The sequence below is a fragment of the Chroicocephalus ridibundus genome, chromosome 8, assembly GCF_963924245.1.
Source record: "Chroicocephalus ridibundus chromosome 8, bChrRid1.1, whole genome shotgun sequence".
NCBI lineage: Eukaryota > Metazoa > Chordata > Aves > Charadriiformes > Laridae > Chroicocephalus > Chroicocephalus ridibundus.
In genome coordinates, this window is record NC_086291.1 from 40,969,023 (window position 1) to 40,983,414 (window position 14,392).

Below are 14,392 nucleotides of genomic sequence, written 5' to 3' on the forward strand. Positions count from 1 at the left end.
GGTCTTTCTCAGCCTTCTGTTCTGTCCTTGGTTACATCTATTGCGAGAGGGCACGTGTAGGCTGCTGTGTCTCACCAATACAGTGGTTTGGGTTTTGCAGCTTTGAGTGCCTTTCACAGGTCCTGCTTTAGCCAGGGCACTCCAGAAGAACAAGCTGAAATGCAACCTAGATAAGATGAAGTGTGCTCTGTGGACCGACATTTTAATGGTCTCTTCTTACCTTGAAACCTAGCTATGAAAGCAATTGGAGTGGTAAGAATGGCTTTCACAAGGAGTATGGGTTGGGTTGTTGTAAGATCCCTTCTGTATTTTATTGTGGAACTGTAATTAGCTGGTGTTTCTTATCAGTGTCTTACATAGTTACAGAAATCAGAGTCTCTGTGTACTTTTAAACCAAGCAGACCTCTGCCATGGATGCCCTTATGTGCAGGTCCATGGCACATGTTGTCCCTTTCCCTCCCGTGCCCAGACCCCCTCGGTGGCACGTGGTGGGTGCTACTGAGCAGCCTCAGTACTTTGTTCCACAGTCAGATTACTTGGCTGATAGCTAAATGACATCAGGAGGGGAAAAAAAGGCAGTGATAAAAGCATTCCAACAGCAGTGCCACAGGCTGGCATCTAGAACCTGCTGCAGGGGAGGGTTTTGTTAAGGAGCAGTTCTGAGATTTACTAAACTGAGATTTCACCTCTTAATTAATTGTCCTCTGCCAAGCACCTGCTCGGTTTTGCGAACGGAGGTGCTGTTAGGAGGTTTTGCTTTTCCCGGAGAAGTCATTGATAGTAGTGATAGAGAAGAGGAAGTTTGTTGTGGTTGTTTAATTATGTCATACGTTGTACTCTTTTCAAGTATGAAAGTGCTGCGGAGATAACAGATGTAAGCTTTGTTTCCCTACGGATGCTTCACTTCTCAGCTTCCTTTCAACCTTTGGTATCTTAATGATAGCCTATTTTTTATGTTGTATGCCTAGTATATTATCTCTTAATTGTCTGAGCTGCCGCAGTAGTTGTAGCTGTGTTTCTGAGGCTAAGTCAACGTGATTAAGTAAACTTTTTAATAGAGCAAAAAATGGGAGGTGCTGAGGACTCGGTGTACACATCACACATATTTCAGGACTTCTGCCTAAGACTGGTTCTGGACTGGGTCTTTGAATAAAAGTACCTCTGTGGCTGGAGCACATCAAGCGCGCTCCTGGAGCGAGCCTCTTGCTTCAGTTCACCCAGAAGGAATCCGGGTACAACGCTACAGTGTGTGCTGAAGCAGGATAGGCAGGAGTGACTTGGGCAAGCTGTTTTAAAACTATGCTCCCTGTTCCATTTGAAATGCTGATGTAGAAGTACCCCGAGTTGTCCTAGTGCCGCTCTCCTTGGTTTTTGGAACAGATGAGGCAAAACTGAATTTTTCTCTCCCTGCGCTGCTTTGTGGTTCACTGAAATCTTAGCACGGAAATATCTTTTGTCCCTCCTTTGATGCTTCCTTGGCTCCATATTGAGAGAAGTGGGGCCCTGATACATTGCCTTCTGTTTCTGCCTTCAGAATTCAGTAGATGGGATCTAAAACAAACCAATAAAGTGAGTGAGCCATTGATGACCTTACAATGTTTTTGCCCATTTCTGACTGCTCTTTGTTTTAAGATTGCTCAGGCCATCTGTTTTTACAGCGCCTGATCCCCTTGGATGTGAGGGGAGAGCAATGCTGGGGTGATTTTTTTTGAGGTCTAGAAATAAACCCTAGACATCAGTTCAATTATATCTTCCATAATAATTTCACCATAGGATTTGAGATAATTCATTTTTTCTGTTTTCTTGCTGAGCTTCCTAGTAAATAAGTTTATTGAAGGCTATGAGATACTGAGAGTCATATAATACATGTTAATGTGTCCCTCCTAGACTCTGTGGAGTCAGAGATCTCAGGATATAAAAAGTTCTGCTTATGGAAATATTTTTGTTTTGCTCCCTTCTTCTTGGTTGTTTGCATTTCTCTTTCTTGTTACTTAGGAGGTCACAATATTGCTATTTGCCAGCCAGCCAGCAACTCTTCCAGAAATACCAGGGTCACCGGCATCTCTTTTTTTTTTTGAGTGCTCAAAAATACATAAGCATGTTGGGGCAAGAATGCTTTCTCTGTGTTTACAGAGCATAGCACAGCGGAACCGTGATTTCATTTGGGGCATTTTTATGTATGCTGATACTCTTATTGGAGTCATTGTTATTGAAGTTCCCATGAAAAAAAAAAATAATAAAAATCCTGAACTTTCTGCAGCAAGACACCTCCTTGTTCAGTGTCCCTCAAGGAATGGCTTTATCGCCGAGTTTCTGTTAGAAGCCCTTGAAGATACAGACAAGCTTTTCTCTCTAATTTTGCTGTTTGCTTCATCATGGAAAAAAAGTAAGTGGATCTTGTGCGCTTTGTTGCCTGGCTAACCAAACCAGTGAGTCGATGGCTTCAGAGGGAAGATCAGCTTTCACAGCGCTTGCTGCCTGAAAATCCACCAGTTCACCTGTGGCAACTGGTGGCCGTTGCTGATAAAGCCTATCAAAGATCTGTAGCTTACTGTATATTGTCTTGCACTGTTCTACGTGTTTCTTTTAATATCTCCTTTACTCTTAAACATTTTTTTTTAATGAAGCAAATCAGTTACAAAAGTCACCAGTTTGCTCGATATTGAAGGCTTTTTATGTAATTTAAGGCTATTATTTCTCCATAAATAGCCTGTCTCTTTACACGGTGGCAACCTGCGACCCGTGGTATGCTTTTCTGTTGGCAGACTCTGGGATACAGCTCTGCCTGGTGACTTGATACTCTGCTGCTTCTTCAGGTTTGGGTTACAGGGAGCGGGTGTTCCTGAAAGACAAAAGTCTCGGATAAGGTTATGAAGAGATAAGTCATTGAATTTTTCTTCCCTTTTTCCCCTCTGAGGCCGATTGGGTGGAGACCACAGTTACACCCTGATGGTGATGGAGTCTTCCCTGCTTGCCCCGTCTTTCTGTCTTTTACCAGACCTGCGCGTAGCTGTCCTGTGATTCCGGAAGCTCATAGGTAGATGAAAGATAAGATGAAAGTTTTCCTTAGCTTTTTGAGCCCAGCTTGCTGGGCGTAGCGTAAATCTAGAAGGCTTGTGCTCGTGCCAGCAGGACAGCTCTGCAGAGAGCACTGCACAGATTGAGCTCACCCTGTGGCTTTGCCAAGAGCAGCCTTAGTCTCTAATGAGTGAGTGGTTTTGGGGTGAGGACAGGAGATTCGGGTGCTTGTCTGGTTTACGTCTTGCCATCCGCTGTGCAGGTCTGCCTCTTCAACCTCTAGCTTCATCACGTTCAATAAATGTAGATCTCTAGGTACTGGCTTTTTATGTTTATTTAACTCGTTTGTGACAGACATTGTAATTCTGCATTTCATGTTTTCTGATACTAATTTGACGGTCAGGCAACAACTGATAGAACAAATGTAAATTTTTTTTAAAGTGGTAATGAAGTAAGCATGTGAACATACTTCCACTTTCCCACAAACAGAAATCCGAGTGCTGACTGAGACAGAGAACTTAAGTGAATAGTCAGTTTATCAATTTTTACATAGTCTGATGTACTAACTGTTGTGATTGAGGTAGTGGTTCATGATCTTATTTTCAAGTGTGAGACTGAAAATAAAGTATCATACACAGGTTAGCTTCACTCCTGTATTCAAAAAATGAAGAGTAGTCAGTGACAGATAAAGAATTATAATTAGAGGTAATTTGCATGAAGGCATATTGCCAGGAAGAAGTAAATTCTACATTGATTTAACATTTTGACGTGATCTGTAATTTTACCATGTAATAGCAAAAAGAAAAGGGGGTAAATAGTGAATACAGTTGTTCAACCTGGTTCTTGTCAAGTCTTCACTTGGTGAAGATGTGTTTCATAGCTATAAACAAAAGAAAGAACTTTGTATGAAAGCCTAGTGATTATTGAGCTTTCCAAATATCTTACATGATACAATGACATAACTTTTTCTGAAAGTAAATCTATGTATTTGTGCGTTAGGGCCAATCAGCTTCTACTGCCCAGGTAGGTTTTCTGACGCACAATTTCTTTTTTGAGTAGGATTTGCTGAGCTGCTCTTGGTTTTATTTGTGCAAGACCAAGTAGAAAAATATCTCAATTTAAAAAATATTCACACTAAAGCTGGTTTTAGTATTTAAGGGAAACTCGGAGGTTGGCTTCTGAGGTTTTGAGTTTTGAGAACATACTTCACAGCTAATTTGACTGCACACAGTGAAAAATAATTTATAAGTATAGGTCGTATCTATGTAGGATTCTCCCCTTTGAGGAGGATGGAGACTGGCTCTAACCATATACTTTGTTTAACATTGCGGGTTCCGGTTTCACTTTATTCTGTGTCCTGACATTAAGTAACAAATAAGTCAAGGCCATGCTGGCAGTCTGGTGGTAAAGTCTTGCAGCTCTGCCTGGTTAAGCCCCATATGAGCACTGCAGAGTGAAGTAACATTTTCAATAGACCTGAAGACATTTACACCTTACACGAGTTGAAGCAAGCATGGCAGGAGTGGGGCTATATTCTAGAACGTGGGAAAGATGAGGGCTGACATCCGAGGCCCTGTGATATGGGGGGGACACCATGGCTTCTGCTGCATTTGGTGATCATCGTCCACAGAATTTTCCATTTATGTTCCTGTCTTGGGCTACCCAAGTATTGGTGCTGCAGTGTAAACAGGTATCCTGCAAATAACAACTCTGAGCTCTCTTCTTTCTTCTCCCTGTTTATGTCAGTAAATCTTCAGAGGTAGGTGCGGGACTATTTAAATCCAAGAGAACTTCTTTAAATAAATGCCTTGGCATGGTGGCTTTTTGGGGAAAAAGATTGATGGAAAAGACAAAACAAAGTCAAAGACACACAATTTATATTCATCTTCCATCATGAGGCGGATGCATGATTTCAATGGGTTGTTTAAAACTCTTTTTGCAGTTATTTCACATGTACTTCACTTTTCCTTCTGGCAGGCAAAGTATATAAGAATTTACATTCACCACTTTAAAACAAAGTACAACTTCATTGTATTTCAAGTTGCAGTAGATTGTCCTGGAATATTACTAAAATTAGTAAATTAAAATTGTTTTCTACCATCTACAGTTTGTGTGTAAGCCGTCTCTCTCTTGATCCCGAATCACAAGCTCACTCCATCCATCCTGGCTCTGTAAGGAGAGACAGCCATTCCTCTTTCCGTTACAGCTGACACTTGAAAATTCTCTGCTATTTTTAGACGATTTTCAATCTCATTTCTGTCCTTTGAAAAGGAAGAAAGGGAAAAAAAAAAAAAATTCCTAGCCTTTAAATTTTTAACTTCAAGTGGGAGTTGCTATCGCAAAGAAGCCAGTTAGTCAATATAGCCTCATTAACACATTTTAACAGGTTCTGTTATATAAGCTTGCATTATTGTGATGGCTCTTTCATAGCTTTGTAGGAGATGGTTGGAACTTGATTTAAAGCAAAGCCATGTGGGTTTTTGAAAGCATAGCTGCTTGCTCCCAAGTAATAATTTGCGAAAATACAAAGTGGCAGTTGGAAAAGCAGCAGAGACTGGAGATCGTGCCCTGGTGTGACAGCTTTTTCTTCACCCAGATGCCACTTTGGGGCACTGCTTCTGTCTCAGGCAACAGGACGGATTTGGCTGCTTAGGCTTATGTTGCTGGGCATTTGTCAGTACCGGACTGTACCAGAAACCTGTTCTGCCCTTCCAAGCCAAATTGTTTTCATCAAATGAATGTTCTTTTTCTCCACACACACACCCCACCCCCACGGATGTTTTAACCTAGAGCAATAGGCCTACTAGATAGATATATGGCTTTAGGCATAGATATTTTTCACGGTTCTGTAATTACTTTGTGAAGGAACAAAATGTTCTAGATATATTTCTTCAGCTAGCATCCCTCAGACACAAAATGCCTGAAAACTTTCTGGGTTTGTATTTGTTACAGTAACTTAATGTGGGAATTCTTAGCACAACATATAAATAACAATGATCATATTGCAAGTCTTTTTCACTGATAGCACTTACTGTTCCTCTTGTTGCACTTCTGAAGCTGTTGTCTTCAACTCGACTTGATAAATTTAGAAGTCACATTATTGTCATAAAATAGCATGACTTAGAAAATCTCCAAAATTGGAACAGTGCAGAGGAACTAGTGGAATAAAGTCCACTGGCTTGCCGATGGACCTTTCCTTCTGTCTGCTGCTTAACGTATGCAGAAATATGCAAACAAAGGTTTGCTATCTGTGTGACATCTAGTCAAAGAGCAATTTGCTTTCCTTTTGCCTTCCCCCGCCCCAGCTGAGGTTAATTCAAATGCACTGGTGTGGATGTCATTGTGGGGTGGAAGGTTCCTGCTGGCCACATGATTCCTCCTTAAACCAGAGGTTCTCCCATTGCAAGGGGAGGAGAGGAGCTACATGGAGAGAGTCGAAAAGCATCCCAATCCAGCTGCCTGTAACTAAGTCTATAAAGACTTAATTTCCTTCCAGTCTTGTTAATTTATAGGCCTTAATAGAAAAATTGCTTTTTTCCCTCCTGAGAAGAGAGGGAGGAAGAGAAAGTGGAAAGCAAAGGTAATTGTTAATCAATAACAAGGATATTAACAACTATTCGTATGTTTTAAGACCAAAAATGGTGGTGGTTTGGTTGACTGTGCTTAACTGCACAACAAGCAAAAAAAAAAAGCCTATAATTGAAATCAAACATGCTGTTAAATATTGATTCAGCATACAGGAAACATAGGAAAACTGCTTCTGGTACTGGATGCTTAATTCTTTGCGTTCATTAGATAAACGAGGATGTTTGAGTCAGAAATGTAATCTTGTTTTTTAAATGTGCAGCTTTGATGTTTGACTTAACTTCTCTTCTGTGTATTAGGCATATGGATCTTTTTTTTTTTTTTTTTTTTTTTCTTTACAGGGTATTACATTAGGTCTGCTGTTTTCAAAAGGCCTCCCTGGGAAGCTTTTGCATAGCTGTTCCCAGTAGTTCTTGAAATCAAATTCTTGCATTCTTCAGCTCTTGCTTAATGGACATGTGAAGTCCGCCCTGTAAGGTACTAAGTGTCTTTAATCTCTGACCGACTTGGATGAAAGCACAACAGATAAATCTTTTGTAAATGCTCAGGGCCTGACAGCCCCGGTGTTAAAGACAGGATGTAGTGAGGAAATGTTCCTGTAAGGGCATTATTTGCGAAGAGACCAGGTACAACATTAGCTCCAAATTTCCTTTGTTTAGACAGCATGACGCTTAGTAAGAGCTGTGAGGCTTCGTAAGAGCCTTCCGTGTTTCTAGGAGGTCTGCACTTGGACTGCACTAAGAGAAGAAATGGCCACGGGCTTCCTGAAGAAATGTGGAGACTTTGCAGTGTTGCATGTGTCCACAGTGAAGTTACAACAGCAGATAATTGGATTTTGATCCAAGACCTTTGTAACCTTTGCCATCTCTTTCCAGTTTTTTAAACTTGGTTCTGATCTGATAACAATATATAGGAAAGTTAAAGGATTTTACTTGTTTTGCTCTGTCTGACTCCTATTTGGGACTAACCTTGCTACTAAGATATAAAGTTATGAAAAAGATTCTATCTATCTCGTACACACATATAAGTTACTAATGAGACACTATGACTAATATTTAATGTTTTACTTGCTGCTTAGCAATGTGGCATTGACTAGAAGCAGACAGCATTCTTAAAAATACCGCATGAGGATGAGAAAATTTATTATAAGTTGTTTCATAATCCCAATAAACCATTTAAGAGAAACACACACGCCCCACGCCTCACCCCAGGTTCTGGAATCCATAACTGAATTTTTCTGCTGAGGATGTTAAAATAACATATATGTCTTAGGTTATGAAACATTGCTGCTGCTGGAATTTGCTGTGGATACAGAGGTAAACAAAAGGTCTTTTAGTCTTCACTGAAGTCACGTTTTCTTACCTGTGCTGGGTACTTTAATTTGGTATTTGACAATAGTTTTCCACACATAAGTCCAAAAATCTGAAGTACATTAAGCTGTTGTGAGTTATTAGTTTTTTATATGTCCATATATATGTGTACATGTAGCATTTCAGCAAATATGTGCATCCTTAGGGTGTTTCTTACATGAAAATACTCCAAGTTGTCTTTGCAGTCTGTTATTTCTGAGTAATCAGGTGCTTGAATCACGTTGAATCAGTTCAGAAAGTGTGCTTAATTCTTGTAGTACGAATGGCTAGATGTTCATCAAGTGGGTGGTGTTCTTAATAAAAGTTTTGCTTAGCTATCTATATTTAATAGGGAGTATCATAAAATCTGCCTGTTGATACCAGAAGGTGAGAACTGCATCTAAGAGAGGTTTTCAAAGCACCGTGATGGCTTCATCGCGGCATGGGACCTGCCCAGTGCTGTGTGCAGGAGACCCGCTCTGGAAAAGCGAGGTGGTTGCTGCTACAGCGGAGGTGTGCTTGAATACCATCTGCGCGCTCGTGGTAACTCAGCCTGCCACCTCGTGCTTTCCCTGATGGTAAGGGATGCAAAAAAAGGAACTAAAGGATGCCATTTTTTCTAAAAAATGTGCAGGCGAAGGCTACCGAGAGGAAGGTGCTGGTCTCTGTGCCCTGATGAAGCAGTGGGACTACATTGTGCTTCATTCCTTATTCCTGCTCGGAGATAAGAGACAGTTTGGTGACGGCTGTTTGATGTTAAGGTGTTGATAATGATTTTGTGCCTGTAATCGGGTACTGAAACTGAATCAGACCATAGGGAAGACATTTTTGATCAGGCACAGTGTTTTCTAAGTGTTATAAAAAAGAGCGTGCATGACGTTGCTATATTTAAAATGTAGTACATCTGTTAAACGTTTAATTCCTTCCAAGATTTCAGGAGGTGACAAAGTTGGAAATTGTCTTAAAATTTAGATTAAGGTTTGTTTGTTTTTTTTTTTTTGTTTTGTTTTGTTTCCAAGTTAGGATATTTTCCTGCTGGACTTCTGCACTTACCAGTGCTTCTTTGAAGCAGTGTACTTGATAAACACTTAAGTAAACTGCATTACATATGTATTTTGGGACTTGGATTATAATTTGAGTGGTAGGAGCCTCGTATCAGCCGTAGACAAGCGCACAGCCAATATGGTCATAAATTTGTGTAAGCTGTTCTGCTGCCGCTGTAATGGAGACCGCTTTGTGGCGTTAGATTGTGCTGACAGTGTGTTATTTATCTAACCCGTTTGGAGTAAAGGATTTGTTAATTCTTGCACTGCTTAGTAAGCACAGGAGTTGGACCATGCCCTGCCAGTGTTTGGTGCAGTTTTTTAAACACTAAATCCTCCTAATTCAAACGGCACTCATTGTTAAAGTTTACAGTTAAAATGGTTTCGTTTCAAAGAAGAGCCAGTTGTTTTTAATAGCAGAATTACCGATTTATGGAAATAATGTGATTTTATGTGTGTTTTAATGTGATCTTCGGGACTTTACGGTAACACACAGTCTGTGTGTGTGTGAAATACATAATACTCAGTTCAGGAGCTGCAGTTAATATACACTGAGTATGACTATAGTTTATATAAGTTAGCTCTAAATGTAGCAAATGACTTTCACAAATAACGGTGAAGCAAAATGTTGTTCTAAAAGTCCTTGCTGCTGTTTTTAGGAGATTCAGTATAAAATGAACATAAAGTACAAGAGTTAAAGCTGTAAACACAGGCTTTGGGATCAGAAGAAGGATGGCTGGGGTTATTTATAAGAGTTTTTATTGCCTTTTCAATGCATATGTAAATTACAACACTGCTGCAATGACTATTAGAAGATGATCTGATGGAAAATTGGCCAGTGAAGTGTAGCCGATATTAGATGGTCATTGAAAGAGTTAATCCTTTAATCGTTATTTATAGCATGAGGCACTTCTCAGACAAGAAGCAGTAGTGAATTAATTAAGTAGTCTGTGCTGCTACCTGGGCTTCTCAGTTGCCGAGGGGCCGGCGGCGCTGAACCCCAGTGAGGTGCGCTCTTGCACAGGGAAGGCAGAAAGCAGGGAGCTGGCAATGCCAATAACCTATTCCAGATGTGCTGTCCCGCCCCACGCGGCAGAGCGGATGTGTGTTGGGGAAGCAAGGGACGGAGGGATGACAGCATGGATTCAGTGTTGGGCCATAACCGGGCGAAAACAGCAAGGATCCCAACCCCATGCTTGAGTTGGGAATGGCTCTGCTACAGCCTTGTAGGATAAAGAAAAGGTTTTCATTTTTTGAGCATAGTTAGCTTTTTTTTTTCATGATGGGACTTTGCCATGTCTCGTAAATTGAAGAAAACTCCCCTCCAAATGCCTTTCTTTCAAGAAAGCTTAAAATAATTGTCTTGATTTATATACATTTGGATATTTTTATACTAATACGTAGTTGAACCGTAACAAATGGAGGATGAATTTTTACTCCCTAGTATTTGCTCTTTCTTTTCCCTTGTCGGGGGATAAAAATCTACCACATAGGCACAGTACACAAACTGGAAGGATCACCAGGTATTTTAATAACTAGCATGGATTAAACGTATGTTACATGTACATGGAGGCTGTGGTTAGAGTGAAGCAAGCGTTTGGTTTGAAAAGTCTGTCTAGTGTCCCTATCTTTAGTTTCTTAATGAAAAATCTCCTCATCTGGAGCTGCGTAGCCTGTTCCTGAAAACTCGTTGTCTAGACATTTGACTGGCTGAATGTATTATTTTTCTGATGTTTCCCTTCAATAATCTGCCAGAGGAGGTAAGTCGTCCCTTGTCGAACTCCAGTTACCCCTGTTGTCAGGTGTCTTGGTGGTTGTGTTTTGTGGTGTTCCTGCTTGCTCTAATAAAGCTTCTGGAATAGTTTACTTCAGTTTCCTGTTCTGTGAAGTTTAACTATTGCTAATGTAAGTTGGGGTTTTTTTTATGTGAAACTTACCAGCCACATCCTGAAAATGTGACGGTGAAGCGTTGGCTTGCTGTAACTGAGATTTTTACTGTGCATTCTCCTACGTGACTCCTAAACCCAAGTTTAACTCCCTAGAAGTCGTACATGTGTTCACTTCTAAAATATATTGATATCGATAAGAAGCTGCACTAATGCTTTGTTGGCAGTGATTCCCAAAATGCTGAATTTGAGGTTTGTCCAGAAATTCAGGTGCCCGCTACTATAGCGGATTTAAATAGACTAAATAGTGAGTAGTTAAAATTAGTGTTATTGTTCTATGGGACACAGCGTGTATTGGTTGATAATTCTGTCTTGGACACCGTTTGTCTGCAAATTTCTTTTTGTGCTGAGATGGGAATATCTGACTGCTTTGAATACAGAGACTACTTAGCATGACTGTTCATGTGAATACTGTGAACGTGTTGCTATGGGTGGAGAAATTGGAGGTTTTGAACTATTAGTACACACTGTACAAAAAAAATTTACATATTTCTAGTGGCAGTTTTATCAGTACACATTGTACAAAAAAAATTTACATATTTCTAGTGGCAGTTTTATCAGCCAAGACAGCAGAGAGACCAAGTGTGTAATAATAGATGAAAATCTGAAAGGTGAGCGCTAATGTGAATTTACAACACAGTCAGTTGGTTGTTGAGTTCCTTCATGTTTGCCTTTAAAATATACTATTATGAGATTTGGAGCTTCGATTACTTACTTTTTTAAATACATTGCAGTTTTTAATTTTATTTGTTTTTTAAAAATCTACTTAACTGAGAAGTTAGTTGGGGAAAAAAATATTTTGAAAGAACCTGAAGTGAAAGGAACATCAATGGCTGATTTTTTTGGTCCAGTGGAAGATGGTTAATTCCCATGGTCTTATGAGCACAGAGATGATGGTGCTTCTCTGTTTTGTGAGCTCAGGTGGCGGGGTCTCTCCGTGGAGATTAGTTTTTCTTTTTGGATGCTTCTTTCTATTCTGGACTGCAGATTTAGAGGCCACATAGGAGTTGGATGTTCTCAGTGAGGCATAGGCTACTACCCACGATAACTTGTGCACTTCTAAAGGAAGATCAGCTTTGCTGGTGGGTCATTCTCCCTCCCCCCAGAAAAACCCTGACAGCTGTTTTAAGAAGTTATTTTCAGTCTGGAACGTGAAACTTGGAAGAGAACCAGACTCCTTTATAAACAAACTTAGCAGTTCCCCCCCTTATTAAAAATGACTATGTACTTTTATTTACCATTTAATGTAGTTGATCATATGTTAATGCTGCAGTTTATTCCCCCCTTTTTATTTACTTTAAGTTTTTTTTAATGTTTGTTTGCTTGGAATTCAAAAGCATAAACAACTGTAGGTAGTGGTGGACTTTGCAGTGGGAGTTGTAATAGTGTTTCCAATTTAATTTGTTGATGTGAAATACAGTGTGAAATAGGAAAGGTAGGATTTACAGATACTGGTATTATGGTTTCTAGCCATAGAACTGAAGAGCAAAACTTACTTCTGAGTAATTATCTTGCATATTTTGCTGCAAGTTTCCAAGGTCCCATAGCACCATGGTAGCTTTTCTCAAAATATTGTGGCTTATTTAGATAAATTTTCAGTGTTTGTTTTCTTTGTTCTCTTGCAACTGACGATAAGCCCCGTAGGCATTATAGCAGCAAAATATTTTAATGGCATGGAAGCTGTTAAGGGAAAACAGCTATTCCTAAATTTTCTTTTGTATTTTTAATTACTCATTAGATTGTATCTTCTGAGAAGTAAATTAGAGAGGAATCATAGACTGGTGTGGGTTGGAAGGGACCTTAAAGACCATCCCGTTCCACCCCCTGCCCTGGGCAAGGACACCTCCCACCACACCAGGTTGCTCCAAGCCCCCTCCAACCTGGCCTTGAACATCTCCAGGGATGGGGCAGCCACAGCTTCTCCGGGCATCCTGGGCCAGGGGCTCACCACCCTCACAGCAAAGAATTTCTTCCTCAGATCTCATCTCAATCTCCCCTCTTGCAGTGTAAAACCCTTCCCCCTCGTCCCATGGCTGCCCTCCCTGATCCAGAGTCCCTCCCCAGCTTTCCTGGAGCCCCTTTAGGGACTGGAAGGGGCTCCAAGGTCTCCCCGGAGCCTTCTCTTCTCCAGGCTGAACCCCCCCAGCTCTCTCAGCCTGTCCTCACAGCAGAGGGGCTCCACCCCTCCCAGCATCTCCGGGGCCTCCTCTGGCCCTGTTCCAACAGGTCCAGGTCCTTCTTGTGCTCATGGTATTTGGAAAAACTGAGAGGCAGTGGGGAAATGGAAATTAAAGGGACATTGGGGGACAGTGCAAGGGAAGAGATTACAAGAAGTTGAAATCTGTAGAAAGCTAACCTGAATCGCTTTTTGTGGGTGGCTTTTTGTTTGGTCCTTAAGTCTCATAAATTTTGCTTCAGTAATAGAAGAAAAATAAAAAAAAAAAAAAGATGCGAAGCAAGTGGAGAGAGTCCGTAAGAGCAACCAAGATAGATATCTAGAAAAGAGCAAAGGAACTGCAGTGGTTTTAGTCTGGAGTAAAAAGCTGCATGGGAGAGGTGTCCAAGAAACCCTCTACTGCAATTGCTGCAAAAGCACTGTGCGTGTTGGGGGGGAACAACATCAACGGAAGAAGATGTTAAGGAACTATCTGTAGTAGACTTTGGAGGCCTGGCCTGGGGCAGGTGAGTGCCTGGACTGGTCAGCAGTGCTTCGAGCCTTTTCATTTATTACTTCTGTGAAGGCAACTTACCACCTTCTAGAAAGGATCAGAAAGCTGTGAATAGTGATGGATTGCTGCTGTAACGGCTTAGCCGTGCTGCTGTAAATAAAGATGCAGTATTTCAGCAAGACGGCATTAAAAGAATTTTAATCCTCTTTTTGAATAATTTGGCGTACAGCTGATGCTGATTTACTGAAGCTGGGGGGAGATTGTTGGTTTGGGTGTTTGTTTTTTTTTTTTTTGTCGTGAACTGTCTGACTTGTCCAGGACACAGAACATATGAGAATTGCTCCGCTTGAAGTGGATAGAGATGATCTTTGCTGTCATCAAAAGTTGGAGAGGGACTTTTTACAAGGGCATGCAGTGATAGGATGAGCAGTAATGGATTCAGACTGGAAGAAGGGAGATTTAGATGAGATCTGAGGAAGAAATTCTTGGCTGTGAGTGTGCTGAGCCCCTGGCCCAGGTTGCCCAGAGAAGCTGTGGCTGCCCCATCCCTGGAGATGTTCAAGGCCAGGCTGGACGGGGCTTGGAGCAACCTGGTGTAGTGGGAGGTGTCCCTGCCCAGGGCAGGGGGTGGAACGGGATGGTCTTTAAGGTCCCTTCCAACTCTTAACCATTCTATAATTCTATGATAGATAGAGTAATAATGTGATGCTAAAGCTATGCCTTTCCTTTCTACGAAGGTTTAGTACCTGTCAGTGTTGGTAGCCCAGCCCAATTGTGTGTTC

At 41.0% G+C, this 14,392-nt stretch overlaps 1 protein-coding gene across 5 annotated transcripts in view; it reads left to right on the forward strand.

Moving 5' to 3' along the window:
- Nucleotides 1–14,392, forward strand: part of ADCY9 (adenylate cyclase 9) — a 98,034-nt gene that overhangs the window by 3,920 nt on the left and 79,722 nt on the right. For 4 of the 5 annotated variants that reach the window (XR_010072289.1, XR_010072290.1, XM_063344313.1 and 1 more), the window contains exon 2: nt 2,261–2,386. The exons of the other annotated variant lie outside the window; for it this stretch is intronic. Coding sequence is in view for 2 of the 4 variants with exons in the window: in XM_063344313.1 (XP_063200383.1) it covers nt 2,261–2,386 (126 nt within the window). In the remaining 2 variants the exon portion in view is untranslated. The remainder of the gene's footprint in view (nt 1–2,260; nt 2,387–14,392) is intronic. 5 annotated transcript variants of the gene reach the window in all.